The 18,571-nt window shown below is 43.7% G+C and overlaps 3 protein-coding genes across 12 annotated transcripts in view; all 3 read left to right on the forward strand.

Annotated features, from left to right (window-relative positions):
* Positions 1-3,568, forward strand: part of LOC106748497 (solute carrier family 12 member 4) — an 88,681-nt gene extending 85,113 nt beyond the window's left edge. For 7 of the 10 annotated variants that reach the window (XM_014627074.1, XM_014627075.1, XM_014627080.1 and 4 more), the window contains exons 11-14: positions 147-200; positions 1,511-1,830; positions 2,438-2,577; positions 2,798-3,568. In XM_014627074.1, coding sequence (XP_014482560.1) covers positions 147-200; positions 1,511-1,830; positions 2,438-2,577; positions 2,798-2,889 — 606 coding nt within the window. In that variant the 3' untranslated portion in view covers positions 2,890-3,568. The remainder of the gene's footprint in view (positions 1-146; positions 201-1,510; positions 1,831-2,437; positions 2,578-2,797) is intronic. The other 3 variants (XM_014627077.1, XM_014627076.1, XM_014627078.1) reach the window with 3 other exon arrangements.
* A 6,352-nt stretch (positions 3,569-9,920) lies between these two features.
* Positions 9,921-11,598, forward strand: LOC106748499. The gene is made up of 4 exons (XM_014627084.1): positions 9,921-10,069; positions 10,519-10,780; positions 11,119-11,220; positions 11,319-11,598. Exons 1-4 carry the CDS (start codon positions 10,062-10,064, stop codon positions 11,454-11,456), a joined length of 510 nt encoding a protein of 169 aa, XP_014482570.1. The 5' UTR covers positions 9,921-10,061; the 3' UTR covers positions 11,457-11,598.
* Positions 11,599-12,039: 441 nt separating this feature from the next.
* On the forward strand, positions 12,040-15,835 carry LOC106748480 (exosome complex component RRP42). Its single transcript, XM_014627023.1, has 6 exons — positions 12,040-12,222; positions 12,375-12,571; positions 12,645-12,810; positions 12,875-13,069; positions 13,245-13,400; positions 13,477-15,835. The coding sequence occupies exons 1-6, from the start codon at positions 12,166-12,168 to the stop codon at positions 13,579-13,581; spliced, it is 876 nt and encodes a 291-aa protein (XP_014482509.1). The 5' UTR covers positions 12,040-12,165; the 3' UTR covers positions 13,582-15,835.
* Positions 15,836-18,571: the final 2,736 nt, after the last annotated feature.

Genomic DNA, 18,571 nt, shown 5'->3' on the forward strand with positions numbered 1-18,571 from the left:
GGGGGGGGGGGGGAATCAGCTTATGTACATACCACGTAGACACATGTATTTTTAAAAAATGCTATACACAAATGCTATAACGAACTTGGTGACGGTGATACTGATCGGTGTGTGTGTCTGTTTGTTGCGTGCTCGTCGCGGATAAGGTGCAGACATTGGTGGACTTCAACGAGGTACCCGCCGAGGAAAAATTACCTCTGGTTTGTCAGATAACCCCCGGAGTCCCATGCCTCTCCCATGCCGCTCCGTCGCACCGACCACTTTTTACCTTCTCCCACGAGATCTCATAACAGTCGCATTTCTCCTCGCCGATCATACGTACGACGAATAATATCGCCAGGCGGAGGGGAGAAACTGTCGCGGGCTGCGATTCGTGGATTCACTCGTGGACTCTTCGATCCTCTCATTTTTTTTTTCTCCTCTTTTTTGTCTCACCGCGTAAAAATACCCCGGCAAATTCGCTCGTGTATCAATCAACTGTTTTCTATTTCGCAATCGAGACTTTCGCAATTTCAAATTTCATGATCGAAGACAGATTTTTTATCCCGATAGGAAAACGTTTATATGACGAAGTCTAGCGAGAAATATGATCTCTTTTATAAAATATTGGTAACTGTTTGCCCGATTAATTTCTAAATAATATCTTAATTAAATAATATCTTGCTAAGTAGCAGCGATATGACGAATCATCTTAGCGGAATATCTGTAAAATTATTGAGGAAAATATTTCAGTTATATTATGTTCGAAATATTTAATTATATAAGAAATATAATTGCACCTGAAGAAATCAAATTATATTACGTATATATATATATATGTTCTTGTAAAAATGAAAAATTATTCCTAAATAATAATTTGAAAACATCGCGACATGAAATATTACACATTCATGTCAGAGCTTTAAAAAGAAACAGTCGGTTTTAAAACATAGATAAATAAATGTAAATAAATACCAAGTTTATTCAAATATTTTTATGCTATTCACGTAAAGCTTCTCCTCTATTTTTTTTTTATTTGAATTGCTGAAGATTTAATCAATTTAATAATATGGATTGAAATATTTTATCCGCAAATGCTGCAACAACCTCAGTTCAGAAAACTCTAAACAGTTGCAAAATGAACATTCTGCTGAACGTGGCCATTGTGAAATTTTTCGTCAATTCATGATGCTATTATTATACAGTATTTCCACAATTTGCCTATCGGGGTAATTTTCTCTTTCTTTTTGTTTTTTATTTGTCATTCTCTATTTGTTTCTTTCTGTTGTTTTTTTTTTTCTATTCTTGTGCGCCTGCGACGCTTCTCTCCCCTTGTCTATCGTGACAGCTCGGCAACTCCCGCGCCCCTCAGTTACGGCTTGATTGGCACGTTCCTTTTCGAACGCTTACATAGACAGCATTTACTTGGCGGTCATAGTGCTTTGAGATGCTAGACAATTAGTCGCCTTCTGACCGACTGTCCCCTGGAACGCTTGTCGCACGAACCGCTCACTCGCGTTGCCCACAACAGGTACAGGCAATCGTGGACCATCACCACAACGTAGACGCGAAGGTGCCGACGAAGGTGCGATTCCAAGAGCCGGGCAGCCAGAACACGAACATCACCGACGACACGAAGGAGAAGCTGATGCACGATACCGACCTAAACAACAAGGAGCTGGAGGCCGAGGAGATCAACGAGAAGGACGAGGTGAAGGAGAACAACGACGAGGAGGCGAAGCTGATCGGCGGCTCGCCCAAGGCGGAGAACAGAGAGAACACGGAGAAGGAGGCGATGGAGAACGCGCAGGAAAACGAGAGCCCAGAGGCTAAGAAACCTACGATCACACCGTGAGTATCGGCCGGTTTTCCCTTTTATTTATTTAGTTATTTATTTATGCGCCCATTTATTGACGGAAAATAATCCCTTTGGTATAATGTATTATATATCCAGCCAGAAATGAAAAGTCGAATCGATACGATTGAAAAAGTGGAACTTTTCGCGAACTACGCTTCGAGCGACCCAATGGACAACAAAATTACTTTCCCCGATTTATTTCAAACGGACTTTAATTCGACAGAATTTTAATTTGAGGCCCAATCAAAAAGATACCTTGATGACTGAAAAGTTGTTAGAAATAATGACCTCCCCGGATATTTTCGCTAGGGAAAAATTAAGTCTGAATCGTTCGGGGAATCTCTCAGTAAAATTAAAGTCGCGAGAACCGGGACGTCCTATATAAATTATTATTGTGGGAGAATGCAGAAATGTTTATTACGCACCTATCGAGGAATTTGTCGGACGAATCGATCCCCCACGAATGAACTGACCCTTGATTGAATTCCAGTAACGTAATTAATAGAACATTAATGAACAGGTACTATTATCGTTTCCCTGTCTGCCGGAGGCGCGCGCGCTCCCGCCGATGTCACTTTCTAACGAACGTTTCTGTAACAGCGACGAGGGTGACGTGAGGCGTATGCACACCTCGGTGAAATTGAACGAGGTAATCGTCAACAAGAGCCATGACGCTCAACTGGTCATTCTAAATCTTCCCGGGCCGCCGCGGGATACGAAGATGGAGCGTGAATCTAACTGTATCCTTTTGCTCAGCGCGGAAACTTGTAGCACGACATAGAGGATTTGTTGCGCGAGCGATATCATTAGGTGGGCGCAACAGATTTGTCGTTTTCCCCTTTCGAATTCCGACGTGCGGTTTGAGGTAACGACTTGGAGATTGCGAATAGGAAAGAGATGTTTGATGAAAATGAGAAGAGAGTCAGGCTGTTTAGAGTTTCCTTAACCGTCGGCCGTCAGACATGGAATTCCTCGAAGTACTTACCGAAGGCTTGGAGAGGGTGTTGATGGTGCGGGGCAGCGGACGGGAGGTGATCACCATTTACTCGTGAAGTGTGAAGCCGTCGGGAATTGAAGCGGCTGCCTCGCTGAAGCAGAGCTCTAGTTTACTTCTCAGTGACCTAAACGACATCACCCTAAGGAACACGCTGCTCTTGTGCCATTGTCTGCGCAGTCACTTGCGCCGCGCGCTCTGAGTCATCTGAGAAAAAGAAGAGAAGGAGGAGGACAGTGACGATGATGACGAAAACGACGACGACGACGGTCGTTCGGCGTCGGTACCGAAGGAGGACGAGGCATCGTCATCGAGGCCGATTCACCGCGCGGACCACGGCGAACGATCGTCAACGACGACGACGAGAAGCGACGCGGATAAGTTCCCTTTAGATTGAATTTCCGAACGTAGACGCGTGTGTCGGACGTACGACGCGCACGGCAGCGGGGACTGTTCAGATCAAACTTTCAGACAACTCTCTGTACAAGCTCAGCCGAGCTCTCGCCGCCGGACTGCGATCGCGATTAGATAAAGAAACAACACCCTTCGGAGATCGCCGGAACACACTAACCGTAGCTCAACGACACGTCCCGAAACAAAGAAAACAAAACTCAAACGTCACTTCGATTCGATTCCTTGCAGTCGAGAGCTAAGAGAACAAAAAAAAATCACACGTTCGACATGCGAGGGGAAGGAGAGAACGGAAGAAGCGGAGGGGAAAACACGGCGAAGGGACACGGGCGGGCGGGGTGAACGGGGGAGGNGCGGGGTGAACGGGGGAGGTGGGGGTGGCGGGGGAGGAGAGAGGCGAATCAAAATTTGGTCCGAGGCTAAGATCGAAGCATCTACGAAACCACTGCCAGACTACTTTCTAAATGCTTCGCGTTTAACCAAAGACGCGAGAGGCTCATTTTTCTACACGCATTGTCGTTAATAGGGAAGAGAAAATAAGTAGTACGTATGTATTATAATTTTATCGCTTGATAGATGAATTTAGAAGGTAGCCTAGGGTAGCGCCGACTTTGATTATCGATTATGTGTGTGTACTTGATAATAGGGAGAAAAGCGAGTACGTTGTGAGTAAATATTGCATTTCCTCCGGGGGCCGAGGCCCCGCTCTTTTTTCCAACCTCGCGCGCGGAAATCTCTCTACGCGCACAGACTCCGTGCACACGTGAGTCCCACACACCACACACACACACACACACACAGAGAGAGAGAGAGAGAGAGAAAGAGAGAGAGAGAGAGAGACACATACACAGAGGCACGCGCGCGCGCGTTTGTATCGTCTTTTAAGGCCTACAGGTCCAAGATGCCACTATCGCATACTAACTGATAACACCAAGTGTTGAATCGCGACGTGAGGAGGAGCGCACCCGAAAGACTCAATGCCAAAACGACGACGACGACGGTCCTTGCCGAATCTCATCGAAGGATAATAGCGTTTAGCGTAACGGTGAAACTTTAATCGCATTAAGTGTCGTGTGCATGTCACGTTCCGCGCGTAGGCCCCATTTCCGGCCGCGCTCCATTTAGATAGGTATTATCTTATATAAATACACACACACACGCGCGCACACACACACACACACACACACACTAGTTAATCCGCGAACGCGAGATGCACGTCGGTGATCCTTCTTCCGATCCTCCGACTCGCCGCAGCGACGAGGACGTAGACGTGTGTTTTTAGATTATCGGCACACACACATACACACACGGCGTGAAATTGCATTGTCGACATCGGTGCGACAACGGTGCGGCAAAAAGTTAATCTAATTTTAGCCACTTTCATCTCGCCAAAACGGCCGAAGTATCCTCCATCTTTCGATCGCCGTTCAGCTTGCGACGGCGATACAAAGATGGAAACGGTCCGATCTCGCTGTAGCCTTCACTTTCGTCTTCTAAATTGGCCAAGTAACTTGGATGTTTAGATTAATCGCGCCGCGACGCGACATTGAATTAGCGTCGAGCGCGTCGTATCCGCCGTGTTTCCCTTTTCTTCGTGTTTCCTACCACGCGCGAGAACCCCGTCGAGGGAATCGGGAAGATCGAAACGACTGCGGTATTAGCGTTCGACCGTAATATTTATCGATATGCTACTCTTAATCGATGTCCGTAAACAAGTTATATTGTACTAAGGATTACGCGGCAACTCACCGCGTGTATATATACACACACACATATGCGCGCGCGCGCGCGCGCGTACACGTACACATACACAGAGGATGCGCCGGGACTGTCGCGTTTTCTCCGCTTTCGAACGCGGATAACACGCGGAAACGCAGAAAGTATATCATTCCGAGATCAGGAAAGCGATTACTTCCCGAGACAGAGCCGCGGCAGAACGCGGATCCGGATAAATTTTTCATGTCGAGAATACAAATGTACAGTTTTCCTTCTCCGATTTTCATTTCAAGTGTCAGTCAGTAACCGGATTGGACGACGACGCGGCGTTTTGCGCGAACGAGCGCGCTCGTCGTGAACACAGTTGACGTTGACGAATTCCAGTATATGATATTAGATCACGATATTTTTTTAAACGAAGCGACAATCAACCGATCAATTGTGCAAATTAGAGGCAGTATCTCGCCGAGTTGACGTGGAGAGCATATCGACATTATCCGGAAGGAACGAAGGCGCGTCAGTTCCGGGGTATCCTCCTCCCCCCCCCCCCNACATTCACATTATTCATTGTAAAGTGCACTGTCCTGCAATACCAGTAGCTAGAGAAGATAACAAAGAGGAGAAAACTGTAGAAGAAGAAGAAGGAGAAGAAGATGAAGAGGAAGAGGAGGGAAGAAGGAGCAGTATATGAAAAACGTTGATCGCCATATGAAAGTGTATATCGCATTATAAGTACGGTTGCTCGCGAATCGATGGTCGCCGGCTCGCTTGGTCGTAGACGATGAAGATTAATTGAACGAGAGAGGGGATCCCCGTGTGTCCCGCGAATCACTTCACCTTTGTCCTTTTTTAAGCTGGTAGCGTAGAATCGCGCGAAATTCCGGAAACTTCGAGGAAACGAAAAGAAAGAAAAAAAAGAAATGAGAGAGGCGACGCGAATCGACACGGAGACGTTCCGATTTCGCTCCCCGTTTCTTTCGCGATCGTCGGCAGCGTAAGCTCGAGGGATGAATTCGTGCGAGCGATACGCGTGTATAAACTCGAAAACACGCGCGTATAGGAGACACGTGTGTATATTATTATTATCCTCTTCCTCTCTCTTTCTTTCCCTCTCGTCCACGATGTTTGCGACCACAATGTACTTTATAATTTTATTACGTTACTTACCGATTGCATATATTTTATGTGTACTTATTATCTTACTCGATACATTGGCATACTGCATAGTTTATACGAGACATGTTGAAATGTGAGAAAGTTTATTGCGATTACGAGGACTGTTAACGAGGGGTAAGTCGTTAGCACACGTTGTACATAAAACCGCATAGATAAAAGAAGTATAAGGGGAAGAGAGGAGGACCGCGCGGTCTTTGCCATAAAAATACGTAGGCGGCCGATGAATAAGAGAGGAAAGAAGCGAAAGGAAAAGGAAGGAAACGAGGAGAGGAGGAGGCACCACCATCCTTTTCACAGATATCGAACAGTATTGCAGTGTATTCTGCTGCCGCTTTAATATTTTACTATGTCGTATATATATATATATATATATACTTTACATGCACAATGACCACGTGGACACCAAACGTACGCATGTGTGTGTGATACACACACACACACACACACACACACACGTATATATATATAAATATATATGTCATCTATACATCTATACATATGAGTGTGATACACATATGTATATATTACACATATATGTGACGTGTGTGTGTGTGTGTGTGTGTGTGTACGTATACACATGTGTGAAAAATATATAAAGAGAATATATACATATGTATATCCAACTGTTAAGGATGAAAATGGTGCGAGGCAAGAGTTTGAGAAAGCGGAGCGGGTCGCGCGTAGCCGCTCCGCAATCCCTCGTTCTCCTTAGTTTCATAGTGAAAACACACACACATACACGCACGCACGACTTACACCGCTCTCATTCTATTCGGCTCATGTGTGTTGTATTGGTAACCGAGTGGGACGCGTCCGGCGCCCGCGGTTTACGCTCGCTTCGCGAAAAAAAATAAGCGGCGCGCTTCGAACGCGTTTTAGATATTCTTTCTCCGGCGCGAGGAGACGATTTTACACGCGGACGGAAATTGAAAAACTTAAAAAGGAAAAATACATAAGCACAATAGAAAGAAAAAAAAAAAGGGAAACGAGAGCTGTGGCGGAAGAGCGGTGCAAGTGTGACCCCCCGCGAAACTCAGCGCGAGCGGACGGAAATGCGCACAATACGTTGTCACGGCTGTAAACCGGATTCTCGCATTGCGAAGTAGTAGAGTAAGATCTACGGTAGATGAAGTGAGCCTTCGGCCTCTTGTTCCGAGCGTACGAGTTTCCGGCAGGTAGGCGCTTCCCAACGCCGAACGCCGAAGACACACTTCTTGCGGGAAATTGCAGTTTATCGTTCAGAGGCTAAAGGCGTGCTGCGCCTCACCGTAGATCCAGCCTAAGAGATTTCGTTCGGACCGCGAGTGAAAGCGGAAATCGTCTCGAAGGCACGACGCGCGCGTCGTGACCGCTTTCAATCATCGGTCAGCGGAGAAGGGTACCTAGAATGCGGTCGGGAAGGTTTTCCCGCGCAGCGACACATGTAACGAGAGAGCGTTCTTCTTTTCCCGGCGAGGGGGGAGGGGGGATTTTTCATCCTCCTGATGTATTTGCATCTCACCCCGCGGCGACCACTTCTCGGAATATTCGCCTCGTGCGGTATCGTCGGGATATTGTTAATTCTCCGGATGCTCTCTCGGATCTTTCTCGGTGTATCTTTCGCCTCTCTGCGGTCGAGGATCGAGAGAGAGAGAGGGGGGGGGGGGGNCTCTCGCGAAAAGATATACGGTCGCTGCGTGTTCCGCGGGCAACTTCGGGTGTAAATTTCGGGCGACAGACGCGCTCGGCTGTCGCGAGGTAACATCGTAAGGGAAGAAGAAAAAAAAAATGATAAAAGTATACCTGCGGGCTTGGCATTTGACGGAGTATTATAGTGCGGCGTTTTTGCGGCGCGCTCCATTGAAAATGGGGCTCCCGCGCTGGATTTAAATCACCTCTAGGCTGTGAGATGCGAGCTAAGCAGCAGACAAACTTGCTCGAAACCTCAATCGTATGTGTCAAATCAAGTGAAATCTACTTTTAACGTATCGTATAACCGATTAATGAAGAAAAAAAAGGATCCTTTTACCAAAGCTTCTACGAAGAGAGGAGAGTAAGAACGAGCGAGTAAGCTCACTTCGCTCCGGTGAACTGCGACGATTTCTTCTCGACCCTTGGGACTCGAATATAAAGGACTCCCGCGCGGAAAGGGAAGGGAAAAATAAGAGAAAAAGGGAAATATTGATATAGAGAAATAAAGAAAGATGTTATTAAATATACATACAGAGAGCGCAGGGATCCGACGAGAACCGGGAGCCGACGTGAGCAGGGACGCATCGTACGAATCCGAGGCGGATCTTTCCCGGAAAATTCCTTCAGAAATTGTGAGCTATCTCGAGATAAGTCACACAAGTTCGGTTTCTTTTAGATGTACTTTAAATTGAGAGAGAGAGAGAGAGAGAGAGAGAGAGAGAGAGAGAGAGTGAAATTTTGTTACTCTTACCCCCTGCACGCACACCATCGCGTTCAGTTCGTAAGATTGAAGATTTGCCTCGTCTTACGTAACCGCGTATTTAAGCTCGATTGATGTCTTTGCCGAGGAAAAATCAGCGTCAAATTCGTCGGTGAATCCCTGATGAAAAGTCCCGCCTTCTCCGATCTCCACCCTAATATATGTATATGTATATGTATATATATACATATACATATATACATATACATATACATATATATATACATATATATACATATATATTATATGTATGCAAGGTGTCTGCTTTCTTTTGACAATAGATACTGCACGAGCTGAGGAGGCGCGTCTGGACAATAAGCGGCAGGCGATTTCTGTCGTTCGACTCCGCGCGTCTCCAAGAAGGTTTCTCGACCGAACATCGTCGAAAATCACGATTATCTTAAGCCGCATTGTAAACGAAAGGGGGTCGTTGTGCGTTAAATCCGTTGCGTGATTTGCGTTTTGTGATTCGTTTCGACGTAGAGTTCTCTCAGTCGCTCCCACAATCCGTCGTTGGGAGAAAGGGCGATCGCGAGACACCCTGTATACACATATGAGATATGAGGTAATATATTTGTAGATACAGACTTTTAGTCATCTGGATAGTATATAGAGTCAATACTGTGGAAAAAAAAAAAGAACCTGTAACTTACTTACCTATACCCTTAGATAATAGATGACGATACTTGTAATTGGTTTACGAAAGATGAAGTATATGAATGAGAAGAATATACTGCGAGAGAGAAAATCGATTAAATAAATAAATGATATACCTACGAGACCACGCGGTAATTCATTTTATTCCTCGTCGTTCCCGATGCCAACGGGAAATTTTATACTTTTAACGTTCCCTTTCGAATAATTATGTTCTATTTTTTATGTTATTTATTTATTTATCGCACACTCCTTTATTGTGGTAGATTTAGGACAGTATCCTCATTTCTAAGTATTTTTACATGTATTCCTTGCGGATATATATCGCAATATTATAGTGTTATGTATTATTACATTCTTTTGTGTTTATATTGTTACGCCCGTGTCTTGATGCCCGCGCTTTTAGCGCTCTGAACGTACAGCTGATTCTCTTGACGAGTCGTAAACAATAGGTGATCAGCGTTGACCGACAAACAACGGGTTTGAGAGATTCTCTCTGGGGCGGTCGAATCGCCGCGACGTGCGCGTCGGTCTTTCGCGAGAGAGAGAGCTTGAGTCTGCGAGTTACGCGTGCTTTCTTGTAAATAGCAAATATATAGTCGAAGTGTTGTTTCCCACTTAACGTTGTCTCGTTTTATTTCCCCGCGCGAGCGTAACAATATGTATTCCGGATATTCAAACTAGATCGCATATTTGAAGATCGTTTTCCACGAGAGATGGCGCGAAACGTACTTGATCTTATGTACAGTGCTTGATGTGTGATATAACATATAACCTCACGTACGACTTGAAAATTGGTGGCTTTGAAGTGCTGGATCTAGCGTGTAATCACCAGTAGAACCATGGCGAAGTATGATATTTCCATCATTATGTACACTCTTATATATTTTGTAATATATATAAATCCTAAAACAAGTAACATACGTGACAGGAGACGGCGCACAGTAGATTTCGTTAGACAGTTGTTTTGACATGAAATAAAGTAAAAACTTGCTCTTTGTAGGAAAACAAATTACCAAACACCATAACACGATGTTATATTGTTATATATTTTATGTATATAGATTCCTTTCCTTTTTATCACTTCAGAATCAGAAAGTCAAGTTCTATGTGATATAACAGCTCGCTATACATGACGATAGTTACAAAGAACAATATATTAGATTGTTGTTGGAGTTAGAATAATATCAGGCTCTAACAACAGATAATTTGATCGTATCAACTCTTGTTGATATAAGACCGGTATATTCATAATCAGTCATATCAAAGATATTAACTAATTGATTCATTGTTTTATAGAGTACCGGAACCTGTGACAAACCCTGCCATGGAAGGGGAGAGACCCATGAGTATAGCACGGCGTATGATAAGAGAGAGAGAACGAATGTTGGGAATGACAGACGAGGAACGAGCATGGAGGAAGAAATGGTTGAAGGCTCAAATATTGGCTCCTGAAGAACCGGTGTGGTCAGAGAGTTTGTACAAAGAGATGTACAATCCGATCAGGAGATTTTACAAGTGGCCATGGAACAGATTTCAGGACATGATGGAGCCAGTTCTGGTACGAATCCTGATGGAAATATTATGCTGAAAATTTTACTGAAATTCTCTCTCAATTTCACCCCATTTTATTATCGTTCCGTCAATGCAGTTTTCAGTTTAATTCAGTAAATTTCATGATATGCGTATATTAATGAAACGAAGTCAATTGAGAGAGAGAGAGAGAGAGAGAGAGAATATTTCGACAACAAATCAGGAAATATTTGATAAACACTACAATATAGCACTCTATATAGCGAACGAAAGCTCGCAGTAATATTGCTGCAACGTTGCAACAGTTTTAACATTAGCTTTTGTACTGTATGGAATAGTACAAAAGTAATATCTGTTTATTTGCAGAGTCCACAAGGCGCCTTTCTCATACGGCACTTTATAACTAAGGGCGCAATGGGTACCGCTGTTTTGTATTGGATATATTATCATCTGAAGTATGGTAGAATGGTATGTTGGACACAATAGAAAAAGATATTTTCACTGAGCTGAATAATGCATTTGACATGGTTCATGATTACTCTGCGTATATTATTTTATTCTTCCAGGATTGGATGAAGAAATCAGGATGGAAGATAATGGTAACTAGAACCATTATGTATCCTGATAACAAGGATCTGAATGCTTTGTATAAAGTGAAGGGTAACCAGTTCTATGTGAACGGCTTCGACAAGTCTCCCATATAAATTGAAGAATGCACTTCATGCGTGTTCCTTATATACAAATCTTTTATTAGTATAATATCATAATAATTATACCACTAGAACGAATGTACAAATGTCCACAGACATTGTTAACAATAAATGCGATGTTATCTTTTCTGTGGAACCCAGTGAGTATACATTTTAGCGAGATAATTTATATAATTGACCACGTCAGGGACATTGCGTATTACCGACCAGGAAAAATTCATAAACGGTAGTTACTTGGTTTATTTATACGTTCTAAGGATAAAGGTGTTTTGCTTAGGAAAATCATGGAAAACTGGTCTATGACTTCAATCATTCTCCTCATATTCGATACTTGAAGTCTGTTCTTTTTTACAAATTTCAGAATACACAAAAAAATACGACGAAGTAGTGGAAGCCGACTAACCACGGGCTACACCGATTGGCCGACACTAGAAAATCATGGTTAGCTGTGATTGGTGGTCAATCGGTACGCTCCTATCGCTACATCCTCTACTGAAAATCTGTAGTATACGTAACATAAACTATAGACTTTTAGTACTGGCGGTAAATTTCGGAACGCAGCCTGTATCTTCTTAAGTGAGGTTATGTCACTTTGTTTAGCGTCATACAGTGATAAATCGTGATCGGTGATCCGCGATAACATTTATTAATTTAAGACCGACACTCTTCCTCTCTGTCTGCGCTTGAGATTATCTTGTTCGAGATGGCCGAGATTCCTCTGAGCTTAGGCGAGAAGACGTTTATTCTCCACGGGATAGACGTAAGTGTGTACGTGATTACGGCGCACGTGCAATTATTTTCATTCGCAAGTGTGTGCGTTCGGAGAATGTCACCGATTTATTTGAGATAATATATATGTATATTTGTCCTTTTAACTCTCTGTTTATATATTTATATTACGCCGGCGATCAGACCGGTTTCAGAAACGACGGACGGCAGAGATACGAATATCGTTCCATAGAGATTGAAACCAGACTGATGCCGCACGCACACGGATCGGCACGATTGAGAATAGGCAACACGGACGTGTTGGTCGGCGTGAAAGTGGAGATCGACACCCCGCACGCGGACAAACCCGAGGAAGGCAAACTTGACTTCTTCGTGGACTGGTACGTATCCTGGATCCCAGGCTTGGATCTTCAATCGATGCGGAACACGGTGTGTCTACACTGTCTCTTCCAGCTCCGCCAATGCCACACCAGCGTTTGAAGGCAAAGGAGGAGAAGACCTTGCAACCGAGATAAGCAATCTCCTGTCCTTGGCTTACCAAACATCCGAAACCTTCGACCTGAGGCAGTTGTGCATACTACCTCACAAGAAGTGTTGGAAAATGTACGTGGACATTTTGGTGAGTATTATCGGATGACAAAGCACCACCGAGGCTGTCATGTCACCTTCTCTGTCCTCCGCAGATTCTACAATGCGGCGGGAATCTATTCGACGCGGTAGGCGCCGCGGTGAAGGCTGCGTTGTACAACAGCGAGATCCCGAGGGTAATCGCGGCGACGCTCGACGGCGGTGAACCAGACATTCAGCTGTCGGACGATCTTTACGATTGCGTCAAACTGGACGTGACGAATTATCCAATAGTGATAACGGTGTGCAAGGTGGGCACGGCGATGTTAATCGTTACGAATATCGTTGTGAATAGGATTCGCGATATTTGGTAGCGCTGGAAACGCTTGTCGCTAGAAATTACGTTACAATTCAGTACTTAGAGCAATAGACTTGCTACACCTTCTTGTAGATCCGGACTAATGATTTCGATTTGTTCTCCTTCAGATCGGCGACAACTGCGTGGTGGATCCAACGTCGGAGGAGGAATCATGCAGCACCGCCAGCCTCATCATGTCCGTGATGCCGAATGGCAAGATGACGTCCGTAGTCAAGATGGGATACGCCAGTCTGCAGCCTACCACCTTAATTAAGATGCTAGAGGTAACGCATTTCTGTGTATTTGTCGGAGATGAGTTATATAGATCGAAGCCAGTTTTTGAAATGCTCGACTTTACAGGTGGGAAAGAGCGTCGCTCACAAGCTGAACCAAGCTCTCCTGAAAGGATTGGCGGCGGAGGATAAGCTCGGCCGATCGCGGCAGATATGTGGCTTTCTTAGATAATAAGAAAGCGACGCTTTCTTCATGAGGGCACTGAAAGTACAAATATATTTTTGCAGACCCAAACTTTAATCGTCTTTTGTCTGTCGGTATCTCATTTCATATAACTGTATTCCTTTTTTTTTCTAATATTCAGTTATTTTTTATCAGTCTGAATCCGCATTCAGGATTATAGCGTGTTATTGAACCTCTGAGTTTTATGTCGCTTCTAATAATATAAGCTACCTCTTTCCTGCAATCCCTGTTTCTAAACGTTAAATTTAAGATTACACATTGGTCATGGGAAATTCTCCACTGTAAAAAATATTAACAAATCAGGGAATTTCAAAATTTATTTTCCGTGGCGATCCTGATCTCTCTTCAGTCTGTTTCATAGGGCAGCTCTTCGCGACCGTGATGAATATCCCTCCATGAAGTCAATTTGCCGGTCGATGAAGACGTAAGGGGGTGAAACGAGGTTGGGGAAGGGGGTGGGAAAGAAGTCGCACGAAGCTCGAGCTGTGATAACGAAATCGGTTTTTTCTTTTTCTTTAACGATCCTTAAAGAGAGTGGCTATTACAATGATTATGTTGAAAGTGCTGAAAGTAGTGAAAGATATCTTTCTCTTTTTAGTTTAGTTATAAATATTCTGTTCTTACAGTATTTGTTCTTCCTCTTTCTTCCTGCCTTTCTTTCTTATTAATCTTTTTTTCTTTTTTTAACGGACCTTTCATAGTTTGTACAGAGGTCCTAAGTAACTCTTACAAGATAATAGTTAGAATCGTTTTCTAGCATGTCATGTATGTATATATGTATGTATATATGTGTGTGTGTAGTTACAAGAGTCCGTCAATGTATATTATTATATCTTAATATCGTCATTGTCGGCCGAGACGACCGGATGTCCGGTTTCGCCAGCGATGACATCGTCGAGCGACGAGTAGTAGTAGTATTTTCTCTATCTCTCTCTCTCTCTCCCTCTTTCTTTCCGCTTTCCTTTCTTTCTATCTTTCTCTATCTTTCGCGGCGTGGAAACGTGATTTAACGCGCGCGCTTGAGGATTCGGCAGATCGCGTCTTCGCACGGCCACCGACGCGAGATCGTTTTTTTTTTTTTTACGTGCAGCAGTCACTCTCGCATTATTATAAAATAACGTCGATCCTCCTTGCGCTCGTCACAGCGACGTACGTCGCGATTAAGTCGGACACACTGATCGATTGTAAGTAAACCAAGGAAATCGTCGATGTAAAGCAAGGTATGTCTGATCTGTCAAGCTCGCTGCGAAAGGATCTGAAGCGAACATGCAGGTGCGAGTGTGTGATCGTTCCGTCAAAGAAGAACCGGAAGTTTCGTTTCCATCGTTAACATCGATCATCCAATGTTCGGCTCTCGAAACGTCTGAATTCCGTCTTACTCGCTCGGCAATTTAGGATAAAAAAAAAGGATGCTCCCTGTTGATTCTAGAAATTTCACATTCCGAAAAAGGGATCGCGGCTGATATTTTTCGCGCGGGAACCGAATGGAATAACGGGAATACAAAGAAGCTTTCGATAAATTACCGCGGTAGCTCTTGCTGACGAGAAACGATACTTTCTTGAAATCTCCTCTGCCGGGCGAGAGCACCTTTGTACTTTCGGGAATACGAGAGTGGCCTCGCCAGGTATCGACTTAATCGCACCGTTCATTAACGCTCGTTCCTCGACGTCGCGTTGCAAGCACAGCTTGCGCGCTATATCTTTGATGGTAGAAACGGGCATAAATTGGTTTGAGGTTGTAAACATAGTCTTTGTTACCCGCTCGTCGATTACAAATTGAGAACCTTAAGCTACGCTGAAGCGAGCCCGCGGACGGGCGTCACCGCGTCAACGACTGCATTCGGGAAACACAACGGTCGAGCGAGCGATCACTGGTCTATTCCTTCGGATTTACCGTGGATCTGAAGGAATATCTCAATCTAAAGCCGCTCAACGGTTGCGCAACCGTCGTATCTTCTGAACGTACTCGGCGTCAGGAAGAACGGGGAAAACCGCAATAACGTCGAAATGACACAAAAATGACGAGAAGTGATCGAAAAGCAAGTTATTACAGCCATTTCTTCGTCATTTTGACGTCATCCTAATTTTCTGTCCTACCTGGGAGACGTCAGCGCGTGCCGTTGACACGTTGGTGCCGTGCGGGAACATGGAACGCGCGCGTCGTTTCGTCGGCTTCGAAACGATGGGCGGGGGATCGCGGATCCAGGCACCGCGATCTCCCTGGAGAAACGAGACGAACTCGTAAGTAGCACCAGAGATCGCGACCCAAGTAGAACGGAAGATGACAATAATGCGAAAATGAGGGAAAAATAATGACTGGTATCATTGTTGTAATATGATTTTCTCGTCATTTTGACGTCATCGTTATTTTCTATTCTACATGGGGATAATGTCAACGACGCGGTAGTCAACGTATCGTGACCATTTCTCTCTCTCTACTGTGTAAATTGAACTCTTGGATCCTCGAATCTTGAGTCGTTCGGCACGATCGCGTCGATCGCCTCGCGAGGATCGCTCTAAGTCGCGATCTATCAACGATCAACGTGAGGGCAATTATATATATATGTCTATTCGGCAAGTACTTAAGCACCTCTCAACCATCGGATTATCGATCCCTTAAATATGTTAAAGCTACGTTATTTATAACGCCATGCGCGCATGTACATGAGCACACACAGGGTGCCCCGGAAGCCGCGTTCGCTCGCATTGGGAAGCAGTCGATTTCTTTCACGCTGACTGGCCGCCTTGGTCTTTCCGAGTTACGCGATTAAGCAATTTTGAGCTCTTACACAAATGTCGAGATTCATTGGACGTTTAATGTGAACGATTAGATTTCTTCGTTTCCCTTTCTCTTTCTCTCTCTCTCTCTTTCCCTTCTTGTCATTGCGTATGTACATTCTCACGAAGCTGAATTCGCCGAAATTTCTCAATTCTCAACGACAAGTCACTGCGCGAGTAATGTCTCTGAATTGGGAGGCGCGTTCTGGGACACACTGTGTGTACAAAACAGCCCATTTTAATGAATGCTGTGAAATGTTTCTGAAATTAAGCGGAATACGGCATACATTATGATCGATTTGGTAGTAATAGAATATTTATTAAATGGAAAAAGATACGTGTTGAGAGAGAAAGAGAGAGAGAGAGAGAGAGAGAGAGAGAGATCGCACAAGAATGAGAAATATTTCACCGCATTTATTATAACGGGGGATAACTTTTATTTATATCGACTTTATAATTATATTTATATATATTTATGTGTATATTTATATTTATAGTTGCATTTGTCTCTGTATTTATATTATTTATATTCATATTTATATCAATATTTATATATCCATACATATATATGCATATATATATAACATACATCCATATATATTTATGTACATATAACGTATCGCGTACAACAATGTTGTTTTGGGTAATCGTCGATTCGAGATGAGGAGAAATGTTTCTCGCGCATCACCTACTTAGATCGCCGAAAGTCGAGCCGTGAAAAAAGGACTGGTGCATTTCGGAAACGAATTTGATTTTTCGCGCGCTTCTATCGTGAGGGAATAATTTAAAAAAAGGGACACACACACACACACACATACATACGCATGTACACAATTGAAAATGACAATGGTAAGCGCGACTACCGTTCGTGAGATGTCGATCGAGAACGGGCGAACTGAAAGAAAAGAGATGAAAGAAACAGCAGAGTCGATCCACACTCGCTCGACAGCTGTGAATAATCGTGTATTTTATTTATTTAACGTTTAATTAAACTTTCGCAAATTCAAAATCCACAGTATAATTCTTCCATTATCTATTATCCTTTCGAATGTCCACATTATTATAATAATAAGTGTCGCTTTTTCACACTTGGTTAATCAATTGCACGTCGTGAGAAACAAATCCCTTATTATTTTTTTTTCCTTTTTTCGTTCCTTTTCTCTTTTATTAACTCCGTCTCACCGGGCGTAACGTAATTTGCGTATTCTTCCCTAAAATTCACCACACTTTAACCGCAATAAATAATGTGTTTTTACTCGCTTACAGTATTATAAGTTTTGCAACCGGCGATTCTGCCGCACGAGACGATCCCTCGCCGTACACCCCCTTGGTACAACGATAACAACGAGTCCGAGTTACGAACGAATGACTTTTTCTCTCTCTCTCTCTCTCTCTTCTTCTTCTTTTTTTTGGTTTTTTTTTCTTTCCTTATCTTTTCTTTTTTCCTTAAGTAATCGCACAGCGGGTATCATTACTACTACGCGTCCGGCACATTACAGCGTTAAATGTTCTGGCCGTTCGCCTCTTGTCGCTCGTCTCTCTCTAATAAGCTTTCTTACAGCCCCTACAACAGCTATTCTCTTTCTCTCGTACCTCATTCTTAATAACAGCGGCCGTAGGGCGGTGTTGCGCGACAAGCTCGCCGACAACTGCCGACCGGCGAGCCTGCGCGGAACAGCGGCCCCGGCCGATTCGGAACTAGAGTAATAAATTATTATTATTATTATTATTATTATTATTAATATTATTAATATAATTATTATTTATATCATTATTATTATTAAATCTCGATTTTTTCTCGGATCGAAGCCGCTATTAAATCGCTAGATATATATATACCTATGTACATCTATACATATACATATATAGACGTGGGCAAGGTATATATGTACATGTACATTGGTGCGCCAAGTCGAGAGTACATAACTGGAAAGAGGTCGATCGACTGCCTCGAGTAAACCTACGAGTGCTCTCGCGATCCTCGCGATTTTCTTTCCTTCACCTTCTCCTCCTCCTGTCGTCCCTTCATCCCTATCGTCTACGCCCGATTTTTCGGGGAGGATCGCCGTTCCGCGCGGAATCCCGTTTCAATCGCGACGAATCGAAATCAAATACACGCGCGCGCGCGCGGTCGGAGTTCGCTCTCCTTTTTTATCTTTTCTTTCTTTTTCTTTTTTTTTTACCCAAAACGACGAGAGTA

The sequence above is a fragment of the Dinoponera quadriceps genome, unplaced genomic scaffold, assembly GCF_001313825.1.
Source record: "Dinoponera quadriceps isolate SergipeBrazil2010 unplaced genomic scaffold, ASM131382v1 scaffold2915, whole genome shotgun sequence".
Lineage (NCBI taxonomy): Eukaryota > Metazoa > Arthropoda > Insecta > Hymenoptera > Formicidae > Dinoponera > Dinoponera quadriceps.